Raw genomic sequence first — 15,471 nt, 5'->3', positions numbered from 1 at the left:
TTTACCATCCGCCGTGTCTTTGTGAGACGCAGAGTTGGCGATCGGATGACTATCACAATCACAATCACCCGACTTCAACCCAATTGAGATGGTTTGGAATGAGGTGGACCGCAGAGTGAAGGAAAGCATCCAACAAATGCTCAGCATATGTGGTAACTCCTTCAAGACTGTTGGAAAAGCATTCCTCATGAAGCTGGTTGAGAAAATGCCCAGAGCGTGCAAAGCTGTCATCAAGGCAAAGGGTGGCTACTTTGATAAGAATCTAAAACATAAAATATATTTAGATTTGATTAATACTTTTTTGTTTAATACATGATTCCATATGTGTTATTTCATAGTTTTGATGTTTTAACTATTATTATACAATGAGAAAAATAGTACAAATAAATTAAAACCCTTGAATGAGTAGTTGTGTTCAAACTTTTGACTGGTACTGTACATTTTGAATAAACATGTGCTGCGCGTCTAATAATTGTGCGAAAGGGTTGTATTTGATTGGCTGTACCTGTCTGTCCGTTGTGGCATCCCACTAATGAACGGCGAGTGAGAGGAGCCGAAGGACCTATGGCAGCTGGGGGAAGAGTCTGGAAGGCCCTCTTCTGCGGACTGGGGAACATGACCAATCATCTCTAAGTAACCTCTGGGCTCTGTGGGGGTGTGAGAGGGCATATATATTACAAATTACACATATGGGTTATCACATTCAAGGAGTAGGGATAGAATGCACTAAACCTAAGTCTGTTGACAGACACTTCAAAATAAATCAAATTTCATCCAGTTTCTCCAAAACATCTGGATATTACATGAACAGGAACGGAGCAGAAATGTCTCATCTGTTAACCATAACTTTAAGAATTTCAATCACATAAAAGTGCTGTCCCCCCAGGTGAGACATATTAGAGTACATCCAATAGTAAAGAGAGCAGTCAGCAGTTGAGTTAAATAATTCTCCAGTCAATCTGCTGCTGGCTCAACAGTACAGCAGCCATCCATCGCTCTGTTCAGTACGGAACCGATTACTCTGCCTAGCAGAGCCCCCCGACATAATTGAATAAATCTTTTATCACTGATATGGAGGCACTGACAGGTGCCTGCCCCCAAAACCTGAAACCACATGTTTCCAGTCCACATATTCTACACAGCTTAGTGACTGACGGATGTTTCCATGGTTTACCAATTATCTCTATGGGAATGTGGAGGGCAAGGCAGACAAAGAGACGAGAGAGAGGGGGACTGGTATCTTTTTGTCCCTCGCCCCTTCTATTGGCACTAGTACTTTCACTGAGGAAATGTAAAGAAATGGTGGGCCACCCGATTTCTAGACCCGCTGTAACCATGGCACGGCTGAATGCGGGGATTCAATATTCAGTGCATGCTTGGGTAAAGTGGGCACAGTGGGGGAACAGATCAGTCTGGGGATGCTGTCATTCTCACAACCCCTCTGACACAGATCAATATGTCACTATGACAACAGTCACTGTGTGTGTGTGTGAGTATAACCCCAGACATCATCACTGCCATTCCTCACCAATGACCCACAGTCACGACAGGACGGCACAACTCTGCCAACTACTCAACTGAATTTGGAACAAAAACCCTCATGACTGTTTTCAGAGGAAGGGAACCACAGAAGGTAGTTATGGCATGTATGATTATGTCTCTACACTCTAAACTATTGTTTAAAGGGGCAAAAGCGAATTCCCCGTCCCTGTTTCGGTAAAAAGCTCAGAGATGGGGCTGAAGAAATGTAACCACTCTCAAAGTCATAGACAGAGCAATGGACCATCCATGATATTAAAATTATAGTTTTAACCATGTTTTGAGGCTGTATAGTGTTTGTTTACATTTACTTTGTTTACAAACGGAGTAAAACAAGCTCATATTTTGGGTTCTGATGGGATACGAAAGTTGAACTATTAATGCTCATGAGGCAATTGTAATTTATATTCTCCAATAATTAATCAGTATATACAAGTAATTTAAAAGTCCAATAATGGATCCAGCAACTGCAGATTGTGCCTTTAAGATATATGCCAGTACATGATAAATCTCTACATCAGCAAACTTTCATTGCAGCCACATAAAAACAGCATGATCACTTTTCTCATTGTATATATCATTCCTTCTCAAAACTATCTATGCGATCTCCTCCTCTCACCTTTTCCCTTCTCTTGTGAACTTCAGTACACAAAACATCAGCCGTTGATGTCAAATTGTGATTGAGAGACTGATGAAGTGTGTGCAGGATGCTTTCCATTGTAAGAGCATGGGCTCTCAAAACCAAAAATGCTGGTTGGTTTTTCTTTGGATTTTCTCCTACCATGTCAATTGGGTTTTAGTCTCATACATTGTTTTAACATTTCTACAAACTTCAAAGTGTTTTATATCCAATGGTACCAATTATATGCATATCCTGGCTTCTGGGCCTGTGTAACAGGCAGTTTACTTTGGGCACGTCAGTCAGGCGGAAATTGCGGAAAAAAAGGACCCCAGCCTGAAAATCGCTCAGCACAGAATAGCCGCATATGCACACTTTCTTTGAAATCGTTTGGAGAAAATATACTTTCTATTTTATTCAGCCTTGGTCAATTGTATTCTTCATACTATAAAATAATCAAAATAACGCCACGGAATTCTAAGCAAATCTTGTTTGTTAAATGAAATTAATTAGTGTAGCCCACAGCCATATGGATTCTCTATATCAAGGCCTAACATAAGGACAACTCAGAGTATGCTGTTCTGTTCTTCTGAAATAGACTACATTTTCTTCATATCGTGTTTCTTCATACCTTTTGTGATGGGGAAGGATCTATTAAATTGATTTATTAGACTTTTTCAAATGTAGATGTTCCAAATGTCTGCATCAGTAGCTTGTAGGCTATGCGTGGAAGCCAGGAGATGCTAAATGTGTTTATGATAATTAATGGTAAATTACCATGAGACCGGCAGTTATTTGCTTCACAGTCAACGGCTGTGACCGCCACAGCCCTAATTTATGTAAACTTCTGAAGGACGTCCTCCAACCTATCAGAGCTCTTGCAGCGTGAACTGACGTATAGTCCACCCAATCAAAGGATCATAGAATGAATCTAGTACTGAAAGCATATGCTACAGCTATCACTGCCACGCATAAAATGTGGTGAGTAGTTTACTCAAAGAGAAAAAGACAATAGTTGATAAGTTTTGAACAATTTAATTTCTTCCAAAATCAAGGAGAAGCAAGAGAGAGAGAGAGATTTGCTTGTGTTTTTTAAACTTTCACTTAGCTAGCAAATGCAGCTAGCTAGTTTAGCCTACTCAAACTGAGAGGGATGCTATGTTAGCTAGCTGGCTATGGATATCCAACACCGGAACTATGCCAAGTCAAGGTAAGCTTTTGGTTTTATACATGTAGTATAAATTCTTCAGTAGTGCAAACACACAATTTCATCAGCTGTCGGGTGGCTGGTCTCAGACGATCCCGCAGGTGAAGACGCCGAATGTGGACGTCCTGGTCTGGTATGGTTACACGTGGTCTGCCATTGTGATGCCAATTTGATATACTGCCAAATTCTTTAAAACAATGTTGGTGGTGGCCTACGGTAGAGAAATGAACATTACATTCTCTGGCAACAGCTCTGGTGGACATTCCTGCAGTCATCATGCCAATTGCACGCTCCCTCGAAACTTGGGACATCTGTGGCATTGTGTTGCGTGACAAAACTGCACATTTTAGAGTGGCCTTTTATTGTACCCAGCACAATTTTTTATTTTTTATTTAACCTTTATTTAACTAGGCAAGTCAGTTAAGAACAAATTCGTATTTACAGTGACAGTCTACCCTGGCCAAACATGGATGACACTGGGCCAATTGTGTGCCGCCCCATGGGACTCCCAGTCACGGACAACTCATGAAACATGGGACCAACACTTTGCACGTTGTGTTTATATTTTTGTTCAGTGTATTATATTCAGCCCAAGGGCACAACGCAACTTTGGCCACAAAAGGCATGGATGTTTTAGGTGACATTACGGTGGGAAAATTCGAGGCCTGGTGAGAATATTATCAACTGTTTGGATTTCTGCAAAAACATTCAGAAACCTTCTCAGAGAAGCTCATCTGCGCGCTCGTCGTCCTCACCAGGGTCTTAACCAGACTGCAGTTCAGCAATGTAACCGACTTCAGTGGGCAAATACTCACCTTCAATGGCCACTGGCATGTTGGAGAAATATGTTCTTCCCGGATAAATCCCAGTTTCAACTGTACTGGGTAGATGGCAGACAGCGTGTATGGCGTCGTGTTTGCAAGCGGTTTGCTGATGTCAACATTGTGAACAGAGTGCCCCATGGTGCCGGTGTATTATGGTATGAGCTATGGACCATGAACACAATTGCATTTTATCGATGGCAATTTGAATGCACAGAGATACCCATGACAAAATTCTGAGGCCCATTGTCGTGCCATTCATCAGGAGCCATCACCTCATGCATTATTATTTTCCCCCCCAATTTCGTGATATCCAATTGGTAGTTACAGTCTTGTCCCATCGCTCCAACTCCTATACAGACTCGGGAGAGGCGAAGGTCAAGAGCCATGCGTCCTCCGAAACACGACTCTGCCAAACCTCACTGCTTCTTGACACACTGCTCGCTTAACCCTGAAGCCAGCCGCACCAATGTGTCGGAGGAAACACCGTCCAACTGGCAACCGTGTCAGTTTGCATACTCCCCGGCCTGCCACAGGAGTCGCTAGAGCGCGATGGGAAAAGGACATCCCGTCCAGCAAAACTCTCCCCTAACCCGGACGACTCTGGACCAATTGTGCGCCGCCTCATGGGTCTTCCGGTCGCGGCCAGCTGTGACACAGCCCGGGATCGAACCCGGATCTGTAGTGACGCCTCTAGCACTGTGATGCAGTGACTTAGATCGCTGTGCCACTCGGGATGCCCGTCATCACCTCATGTTTCAACATAATAATAATAATAATAATAATGTCTCAAGGATCTGTACACAATTCCTGGGTGCAGACAATGTCCCAGTTCTTCCATGGCCTGCATACTCACTAGACATGTCACCCATTGAGCATTTTTGGGATGCTCTGCATGACAACAGCATGTTCCAGTTCCAGCCAATATCCAGCAATGTTGCACAGTCATTGAAGTGGAGTGGTACAACATTCTACAGTTCACAATCAACAGCCTGATCAACTCTATGTGAAGGAGATGTATCTCATTGTATAAGGCAAATAGCTCTCACACTAGATACTGACTGGTTATCTGATCAACGCTCCTACCTTTTCTTAAGGTATCTGTGAAACAACAGATTCCTATCTGTATTCCCAGTCCTGTGAAATCCATAGATTCAAGCCTAATTATTTCATTTCAATTGACTGATTTCCTTTTATGAACTGTAACTCAGTAAAATTGTTGAAATTATTACACGTTGCGTTTATATTTTGATCGGTGTAATTATAATTCCCTTCTCCCAGCTACCGTGCTTCTCTCACTCACATGGCTTTCTCAGATATCTCAATTTTTATTAGCCAATGCACATCACTTGATCTCTGGTCCTTCTCACAGCTAAGAAGTCAGCTACAAGTAATGACAGATACATCGGGGATGCAAATGTGCGTGTCCCTCTTATCGAATTCAGAGGCGCATATTGATGTTAGAAGAACTGTCCACAATTAGCCTACCTTTTGTCAGCCAACAAAATGAGTAGGCCAAACTAACAGCAAAAGCACTAGCCTATGTCAATCAACTATCCCACATAGTACATTGACCTTTTCTATTGGCCAACTTGTCCTTCTGTGCAAGAAATAAATATTCCAAACATTCTCCGGGACAGTTGTGGGATGCGATAGATCCCAAATGAATGCTACTAGTCGCATAAAACAAAGCTTTTTTAAAGCAATGAGGCTGATGCAACACATCAGAATATTTAGCTTAAAATGTTGATAAACTATTAGGTTATATCTTCAAATAACAAACACAGCAATGCGCACACGGCAGTAGGCTAAAAGTGCAAATGTTCCAAAACGCAATCAACTAGTTGGAAAACACTGTTCCCAAAAGTGACCACTAATGTGATTATGCATGTAATACTTTATTTCATAGTTGCATTGTTATGGTGAAAATCATCTTCCCCAAACTTGAAACTCAAGTGCCGCCTTTTTTATGACTGTTGGGCTCTACACCAGTTGTAAAGCGGATTAATGTGCTTAATTCACTGAGGAGGATGGTCCTCCCCTTTCTCCTCTGAGGAGCCTCCACTGACACAGATGAAGGATCTTAATTTGAGCACCCTTATGCAGGAAAACTTTTAAACTTGTATTATACTTTAGGTTTAAAAAGGCTTCTGAAGTTTGTAATTTCCACTTTGAAATTTCAGACTTGAAATGTATCAACCTCTATAAAAATGTCTATTCATTATAATCAACGTAGTAATTCACAAGTCCTGTTGCTGCATAATTATTTTCCTGCTGAAGCTCACATTATGATCCTACATCTGTATAACTGGGTGTGTTCCACCACTGAGAAACATCTAAGACCATAACAAAACTTCTACGGACAAACAAAAAATGTAACTGTTTCAGGCACTGAAGGCTTTGACACAATGTGCTATAAAAGACTAACTTTTCAGGACTGAAACCACACAGACGTTCTCCAAACCAACCATTGGAGGAGCGAGTCTGGTATGGAACCCCCAGGGAAGGGAGGCAGTCCCTGGCTTTGTTTAGTGCACTGCCTCCAACCAACACAATGTTCTCATACATTAGTTATGGAATGTGACCAGCAATGGTGCAATACCACAAGGAAAACAACTGCATCAAGACAAACAACTAGATATAAACACATAAACATGGTGGATTACATTCCGAGAGAAGTTTGCGTGATGGAGACAGCCTCAGAGGAGGAGTCAAAAGCAGCTGATAAACAATGAACAAACCCAAAGGTTCCCATCACTGTTCATACCCTTGTACTGTCTGTCACTGGGTCCCTCTCTGTCTCCTAGAGCTCCCTCTCTCACTCACTATCTTTCTCCATCACCCACTCTCTGTTGTTAATTAAGTGAGAGATTAAGTAAAGAGGGAGAGGGAGAATGAGTGGAATAGACTCCATCACTTCCAATGTGTCCACTTCCCTACATAGAACACTTACTATCAATTGTTTCACTGCCCCATGGTCTGGCTCCTTCAATCAAATGGCTTTGTCAAAGGCCAAGTGCCACAATATCTATTCAGCTCACAAGGGCCTGACATGTCAATATGTCTATTCACTTTCTTTAGAGACTAGTGGTATTTCTACGAATGATTCTATACTCTAAAAATATAAGTCATTTTTGAGCAACAGCTGTAATCCATTGTGTGAAAGAATATATTTCAACATTTACCTCACTTCATCTGAATGAATGAGAATGTCAGTGTGCTGTGATACACACAGCTTAGAGCCTACATTCTCCAGAAGTACAGTGCACATTGCCACAATGACCTACCATGCTCCGTCCTGTAAGCTCCATATGATTGCATGCTGGGAGATGGAGTTTGCCTCAGGTGAGTGAATTCCGCCATGTTTTTCACTATGGAAGCATAGCAGACGAGATGAGGTTTAAAATCCAGTAATTCAGCAATGATCACGAGAGCCATCATGTGAACACACACACAAACCCCTGGAAAAAGACACAAGACAATAATGGATGCTCTTACCGTAAGGTGTAGGGGGAGAGATGGGGAAGGCAGGAGTAGGAGTCATGTCACTACCAGCCTCCACTCCACTGTCCATCTTTGGACCCTGAGCTCTGTAGTCCACACTGTCACTCCTGAACAGCATGCCATGCTGTAATACAAAACACACAGACGGAAATACACACACACACACACACACACACACAGGAAAAACATGCGTGTGAACATCACCTCAATGTACCCAGCAAAAACAGTACACAGCAAAACATGGCACGAACACACAACATAGGGCACATCATGACAAGCAAGATAATGACAAGGTATCGACAGACATTGGGAGTCGATGAGTCATGGTTTCAGTATGTTCCTGTACCTGGGAGTGAGGTACGCAGGGTGAGTAGGTCCGTGTGCTCTTGTACTCCTCCTGCACGCCCCAGCGTGAGCCCCCGAATCCTGGGTGATCTGTGACATCACTGCCCTGCCGACTCTGCATGGAGTCCACTCTGACGTCACCAACGGACAATGGAGCAGCTGCACAGACACACAAACACAGAGACGGAGAGGAGGGTGAGAACTGGCCATTAATGTTGAACATACCAGAAAGCCCTACCACCACAAATCTTTAGGAAATACACTTTTCTGAAGAATGTCAACCCATTAAACCATGTTTGTGACATGCTATTGCTTCACACATTGCATACCAAAGACCTCTGGCTCTAACTTCTTGACTACAATCTCTACTAGGCGTTATTATACCTCTCCAATAACTTCAGCTAGGATAATGTTGAGCTTAGTACTAGTGTCTGTGTCGTTGTGAGTGGACAGGAGAGGAATGCAGCGGGGGCTGAGAGGAATGTGAGGTGGGGGTCAGGATTGTGAATGACTGGCGTGGGGAGACCCTCCACTTGGCACGGGGTGCTAATTTAAGGCTTCCCGGTGTGTGTGTGTGTGTGTGTGTGTGTGTGTGTGTGTGTGTGTGTGTGTGTGTGTGTGTGTGTGTGTGTGTGTGTGTGTGTGTGTGTGTGTGTGTGTGTGTGTGTGTGTGTGTGTGTGTGTGTGTGTGTGTGTGTGTGTGCGTGCATTCATCTTAAGATGTATATAAATATCACAGTCGTAGTAAGTACATTTTCCCTCAGTAAAGGAGTTATTAGAAAAGTCAGTGCTAGTAGGAAAAGACAAGAGCAGGCTGTTTTTTTCTGGGGGCGTGGGATTTATTTAATCTAGTCTTTGAAGAAGTAGAGTTTCAGACCTTTTCGGGAGATGGACAGGGACTCCACTGTCTTGACGTTAGGGGGAAGCTTGTTCTACCATTAGGGTGCCAGGACAGAGAAGAGCTTTGATTACGCTGAGCGGAAGATGACCCATGTAGGGGTGGGAGGGCCAAGAGACCAAAGGTGACAGAACAGAGTGCTCTGATTGGGGCGTAGGGTTTGAGCATAGCCTGAAGGTAAGGAGGGGCAGTTCTCCTTGCAGCTCCATAGGCAAGTACCAGGGTCTTGAAGTGGATGCGAGCTTCGACTAAACGTTTGTCTCTGTTGTGGGTTGGAGGCATCATGGGGAGTTGAGCTCATTGAAGAGGATCTGAATGAATGGCCATCTCATTACCATGTGATAGACAAACACTGCAATGACTCTCACTATCACCTCTCTAACTCCTGATCTCAGGTGGGATCTCTTCATTGTCCTTTAGCTTGTAAACACAGTTATTTTTGGGATGTTGCTCTCTTTTTCTGTTTTTGGGAGACCTCACTTTGTAGAGATATCATATATTCCAAAGATGATATCATGATTTGGGTTAAGATTATGTTAGTCACTCAGCAAACGTAAGTACGACAGTATGACAGTACTTAGCCTATTTCCACGAAGGAAAGTAGACACTACACAACCAGGAAATGCATTTATAAATTGGGCTTGACATGTACACAACAGTGTCAAAGGCGTGTCGTTGAGCGAGTTTGCTTGTAATGTTCAGGATGTTTAAAATGAAGTGTTTACTGTTTATGAGTGTGGCAGTGTTTGTGCATGTCTTCTATACAGCTGCTCTATACATGAAATCTATGGCTACAGCTGTTCTGTCTGTCTGTCTGTCTGTCTGTCTGTCTGTCTGTCTGTCTGTCTGACCCCTGCAACTTCTCCAGAATGCTGCAGCCCGCATGATGTTCAACCTTCCCCATTTTTCCCATGTCCTTCACGTTGTTGATTACCCCCTGTATATCTGTCTGTTCCTCGGTGGTGTTCCCTGCGTCCGCATTAGTTGTTGTTATGTGTTCCTGTCTAGACGCTGTTCCGTTTCATGTCCGTCAGATATTAAACCTTCACTCCCTATACCTGCTTCTCATCTCCTGCATCGCTCCTTACAACTGCAACATTATGCCTTCTCATTGCAGTCGCTATACTCATAATATAAAGGAGAACTATCACCTTATGGTGAGGATAGCCAAATGGCTTCAGACGCAATCGTTAGGCAAGGACAATTTAAGTGTAGGAAAGGATGATACAGCGTCTGTGCCACCAGTAAATACAGGTAGTAGTGTTAATCCCGGGCAATTTTATTATGGCTACTGGAAATAAATGCTTTTAGCATGCTCAACCGGTGTCGCTCATTCAGCCGCTATAAACTTTCAAGCGGTTTTCCACACAAAGCAATGAGTCAGAGCCCGAGCCTTCTCAGGTCTCTCCTCCACCTGTTACTGGATCTGAGCCTCCGAAGCCTCCCACCATTACCTCTGACAAATTGAAAACCCTAGTCGTTGGCGACTCCATTGCCCGCAATATTAGAATCATCCAACAATCATACATTGTCTACCAGAGGGCAGGGCTACCCACATAAAGGCTGATCTGAAGATGGTGCTGGCTGAGGCTAAAACTGGTGAGTGTAAATAGTATAGGGATATTGTTATCCACGTTGGCACCAACAATGTTAGGATGAAACAGTCAGACGTCACCAAGCGCAACATAACTTCAGTGTGTAATTTAGCTAGAAAGATATGTTGGCATCGAGTAATTGTCTCTGGCCCCCTCCCAGCTAGAGGGGAGTGATGAGCTCTACAGCGCACTCGCACAACTCAATCGCTGGTTGAAAACTGTTTTCCCCTTCCAAAAGATAGAATTTGTAGATAACTGGCCCTCCCCCACAAACAGGACCAAGCATTGCCTACTGAGGAGTGATGGACTCTCATCTTACCTATCAAGATAGGCAGGGCTCTAACTCCTCTAGCTCCACAATGAGATAGCCACCCTGACAGCTTAGTGGAGTCTACCAATAGCACAGTCAGTGTAGTCAGCTCAGCTTTCCCCATTTTTAACCATGTGTATGTGACCAATACAATTTGATTTGATTTGAGACCATGTCTGTGCCTCGATCTAGGCAGGGCTAAATTAAACATTGCAGTGTTCGCCTTAGCAATCTCTCTGGAATAAAGACATCCTCCATTCCTGTCATTATTGAAAGAGATTGTGATAATTTCTCACACCTCAAAATAGGACTACTTAATGTTAGTTCCCTCACTTCCAAGGCAGTCGTAGTCAATGAACTAAGCACTGGTCATAACCTTGATGTGATTGGTCTGTCTGAAACATGGCTCAAGCCTTATGAATTTACTGTTTTAAATAAGGCCTCTCCCCGCACATACCGCAAAGGTGCTGGTAACATTTACGACAGCAAATTTCAATATATATATATATACAGTTGAAGTCGGAAGTTTACATACACCTTATTAACCAAATACATTTAAACTCAGTTTTTCACAATTCCTGACATTTAGTCCTAGCAAAAATTCCCTGTCTTAGGTAAATTAGGATCACCACTTTATTTTAAGAATGTGAAATGTCAGAAAAATAGTAGAGAGAATGATTTATTTCAGTTTTTATTTCTTTCATCACATTCCCAGTGGGTCAGAAGATTACATACACTCAATTAGTATTTGATAGCATTGCCTTTAAATTGTTTAATTTGTGGCAAACGTTTCGAGTAGCCTTCCACAAGCTTCCCAAAAATAAGTTGGGTGAATTTTGGCCCATTCCTCCCGACAGAGCTGGTGTAACTGAGTTACCTAAGACAGGGAATTTTTACTAGGATTAAATGTCAGGATTTGTGAAAAACTGAGTTTAAATGTATTTGGTTAATAAGGTGTATGTAAACTTCTGACTTCAACTGTATATACACTGCTCAAAAAAATAAAGGGAACACTTAAACAACACAATGTAACTCCAAGTCAATCACACTTCTGTGAAATCAAACTGTCTACTTAGGAAGCAACACTGATTGACAATAAATTTCACATGCTGTTGTGCAAATGGAATAGACAAAAGGTGGAAATTATAGGCAATTAGCAAGACACCCCCAAAAAAGGAATGATTCTGCAGGTGGTGACCACAGACCACTTCTCAGTTCCTATGCTTCCTGGCTGATGTTTTGGTCACTTTTGAATGCTGGCGGTGCTCTCACTCTAGTGGTAGCATGAGACGGAGTCTACAACCCACACAAGTGGCTCAGGTAGTGCAGTTCATCCAGGATGGCACATCAATGCGAGCTGTGGCAAAAAGGTTTGCTGTGTCTGTCAGCGTAGTGTCCAGAGCAAGGGCTACACTGTCTCAGCCTCTAGTAGCTAAACTTCAATAGTCGGGGTGCTAGGGTCAGTCTGACCTATCTGATGAAATGATACTGTCTTATCTGATGTCCTGTGTGAACTTAAGTATGCTTCCTCTAATTCTCCCATCTCTCTGTCTCTCTTTCTCTCACCTGCTGTCTCTACCTCTGAATGCTCGGCAATGAAAAGCCAACTGACATTTACTGCTGAGGTCCTGCCTTTCTAGGGAGTTTTTCCTAGCCACATCTGCATTGCTTGCTATTTGGGGTTTTAGGCTGGGTTTCTGTATAAGCTCTTTGTGACATCTGCTGATGTAAAAAGGGCCTTATAGATACATTTGATTTGATGCTCAACCCCTACACCCCAACCCGAGCATTCTGTTCTGCCACCTCTGGTCTCTTGGCCCTTCCACCCCTAAGTGGTGGGAGAGTTCTTCTCTGACCTGGCACCCCAATGGTGGAACCAGGACAGCAGAGTCCCTGTCCATCTTCCCCAAAAATCTGAAACCCTACCTCTTCAAACTTAAACTCACACTTGACCCTTTCCCCCTTACTAGCTCTGGCTTTGCTATTTTATTGAGGAAGAATGTACTCAGTATGACTGTCCCACCTAGATATCTTAGGATGAATGCACTAACTGTAAGTCGCTAAAAGCTTTACACACCTGGATTTTACAATATTTGCACGTTGTTATAAAAACAAATCTTCAAGCTTTGTCACGTTCGTGGTTGATCATTGTTAGACAGCCATTTTCAAGTCTTGCCATTGATTTTCAAGCAGATTTAAGTCAATACTACAATTAGGCCACTCAGGAACATTCAATGTCATCTTGGTAAGCAACTCCAGTGTATATTTGGCCTTGTGCTTTAGGTTATTGTCCTGCTGAAAAGTGAATTTGTCTCCCAGTGTCTGGTGGAAAGCAGACTGAACCAGGTTTTACTGTAGGATTTTGCCTGTGCTTACCTCTATTCTGTTTATTTTTATCCTAATAAACTCAGATGACATGCATACCCATAACATTATTTAGCCACCATCATGCTAGAAAATATGGAGAGTGGTACTCAGTAATGTGTTGTGTAGGATTTTCCCCAAACATAACACTTTGTATTCAGGACATAAAGTGTATTTCTTTGCAACATTTTTTGCAGTTTTACTTTAGTACCTTATTGCAGAAAGGATGCATCATTTGGAATATTTTTGTTCTGTACATGCTTTATTCATTTAGGTGAGTATTGTGTAGTAACTACAATGTTGTTGATCCATCCTCAGTTTTCTCCTATCACAGCCATTAAACTCTGTAACTGTTTTAAAGTCACCATTGGCTTCATGGTGAAATCCTTGAGTGGTTTCCTTTCTCTCCAGCAACTGAGTTAGGAAGGACACCTGTATCTTTGTAGTGACTGGGTGTATTGTCTGGGTGTATTGCCATAACAAAGAGGTTCTGAAATGACTCAAGACATTTCAGCTTTTGATTTGTAATGGTCTAAAAACACGATTCCCCTTTGACATGGTGGGGTATTGTGTGTAGGACAGTAACACAAAATCTGCATTTAATCAATTTTAAGTTCTCTCTGTAACACAACAAAATGTGGAAAAGTCAAAGGCTGTGAATTCTTTCTGAAGGCACTGTATAGGGCCATTTATCATAGATTGCATTTTTGTAAAGAAACTAAACACAGAGTGTTCCTGTACTATACTGTGCTGTGTGTTAAGTCTGGGCTTTCTAGAGTATGTAGCCGATATGCACAGCCAGGTACAAGTATCTGGAAACAGATGGAAAATGCGATGCATCAAGGCACACTTGTTCCTTGCTTGGAAATTCCTTGGTCCTCCTCCTGGCACTATGCTCACCTCTTTCTGTTCCCACTGGCTGCTCCAGGTAAATATCTTAAAGTGATTCACACTCTACTGACGGCCAGACCACACTCGCACACTCCAGGTAGAAACAAAATGTTGGACCACAGTTCCAGAGTCAATGAATGCACTGCCGTCCTTGAGTCAACAACATTCACAAGTTTAACAACTTACGATATAGCTAAGTTTGGTGAAATTAAAAAGACAGAACATTTGTGGTGTTACTAAGAGTGTAAGATTGCATCTGCACATTTGAATAGGTAGCTGTAAGATACGTATTGCTAATAGTGGGAAACAAACAAAGGTGAGATAGTGAAATTAGCTGATTTCAGATTACAGACCAAAACACTGTGAATGGCTAAGGTCCAAAGCTGGTAGGAGACCTAGGCAACTTTTCAGTCACTGATAAGTACGGAACATTTCTAGGATTCTTTGGCACATTGTATCAGTCTGTGTCCAATGGCATAATATCAGTCAGACCAATATCCAGAGGAAATACAATAATTGGCAGCTGAACTGTAGATAAGGGTCATTAGAGGGAAACTATTGTAATGTTCAAAACATACAGTTAAGTAAGTTTGAATATTCCTCCACTTTTTGGGGTTTTCTATTCTTTTAGATGGATAACATGCAAGGGGACCTGCTGACATTGACTCCAACAGCTGTAATATTCCCTTTAAGATACTGTCTTCTGAAAGCAAGACACGTCAAGCTGGTGTCTCTACTGATAAAAGTGGCTTCAGTGAGCACCTGACAAGTAAGTCCCGAGAGAGTGTGAGGAACCTTCAAAGACATTCCATGTCAGCAGTAGATTGTGCCTCATGTATGAATGTCCTAGAGCTGTGAGCCTAGATCTACAGAGCTGATGACAGTCATCTCTCTCTCTCTCTCTCTCTCTCTCTCTCTCTCTCTCTCTCTCTCTCTCTCTCTCTCTCTCTCTCTCTCTCTCTCTCTCTCTCTCTCTCTCTCTCTCTCTCTCTCTCTCTCTCTCTCTCTCTCTCTCTCTCTCTCTCTCTCTCTCTCTCTCTCTCTCTCTCTCTCTCTCTCTCTCTCTCTCTCTCTCTCTCTCTCTCTCTCTCTCTCTCTCTCTCTCTCTCTCTGAGTGAGACAGTTGTACACAGACAAGCCTCGACAACGGCCTATTCCTCAGAAACACGCAGAAAACATCTGAAAAGCTGGCAGGAAACCTGCTATTTACATTGGCTAACAGCTCTCAAGGTAAGAGAGAGCAACGGTGTGTTTGAGAAAAGTTAACACTGTGTTGTAAGAGAAGTGAGGATTTGAAAAGAAACATTACCAAATGTCTCATTGATTTCTTACCACCACCATTTTTCATGATGCGCTGCTGTGTGCAGATGTTGGATCA

General features: G+C 42.6%; 1 protein-coding gene across 1 annotated transcript in view; it reads right to left on the bottom strand.

Moving 5' to 3' along the window:
* The window catches only part of LOC129823630 (tensin-3-like), an 83,907-nt gene that overhangs the window by 25,659 nt on the left and 42,777 nt on the right, over positions 1-15,471 (bottom strand). The window contains exons 14-17 of the mRNA XM_055882486.1: positions 8,037-8,194; positions 7,685-7,814; positions 7,474-7,557; positions 506-647 (exon numbers count right to left, since the gene is read on the bottom strand). Coding sequence (XP_055738461.1) covers positions 506-647; positions 7,474-7,557; positions 7,685-7,814; positions 8,037-8,194 — 514 coding nt within the window. The remainder of the gene's footprint in view (positions 1-505; positions 648-7,473; positions 7,558-7,684; positions 7,815-8,036; positions 8,195-15,471) is intronic.

Source organism: Salvelinus fontinalis, chromosome 26 (assembly GCF_029448725.1).
Source record: "Salvelinus fontinalis isolate EN_2023a chromosome 26, ASM2944872v1, whole genome shotgun sequence".
NCBI classification, from domain to species: Eukaryota; Metazoa; Chordata; class Actinopteri; order Salmoniformes; family Salmonidae; genus Salvelinus; species Salvelinus fontinalis.
This window is presented reverse-complemented; position numbering and strand designations above follow the sequence as displayed.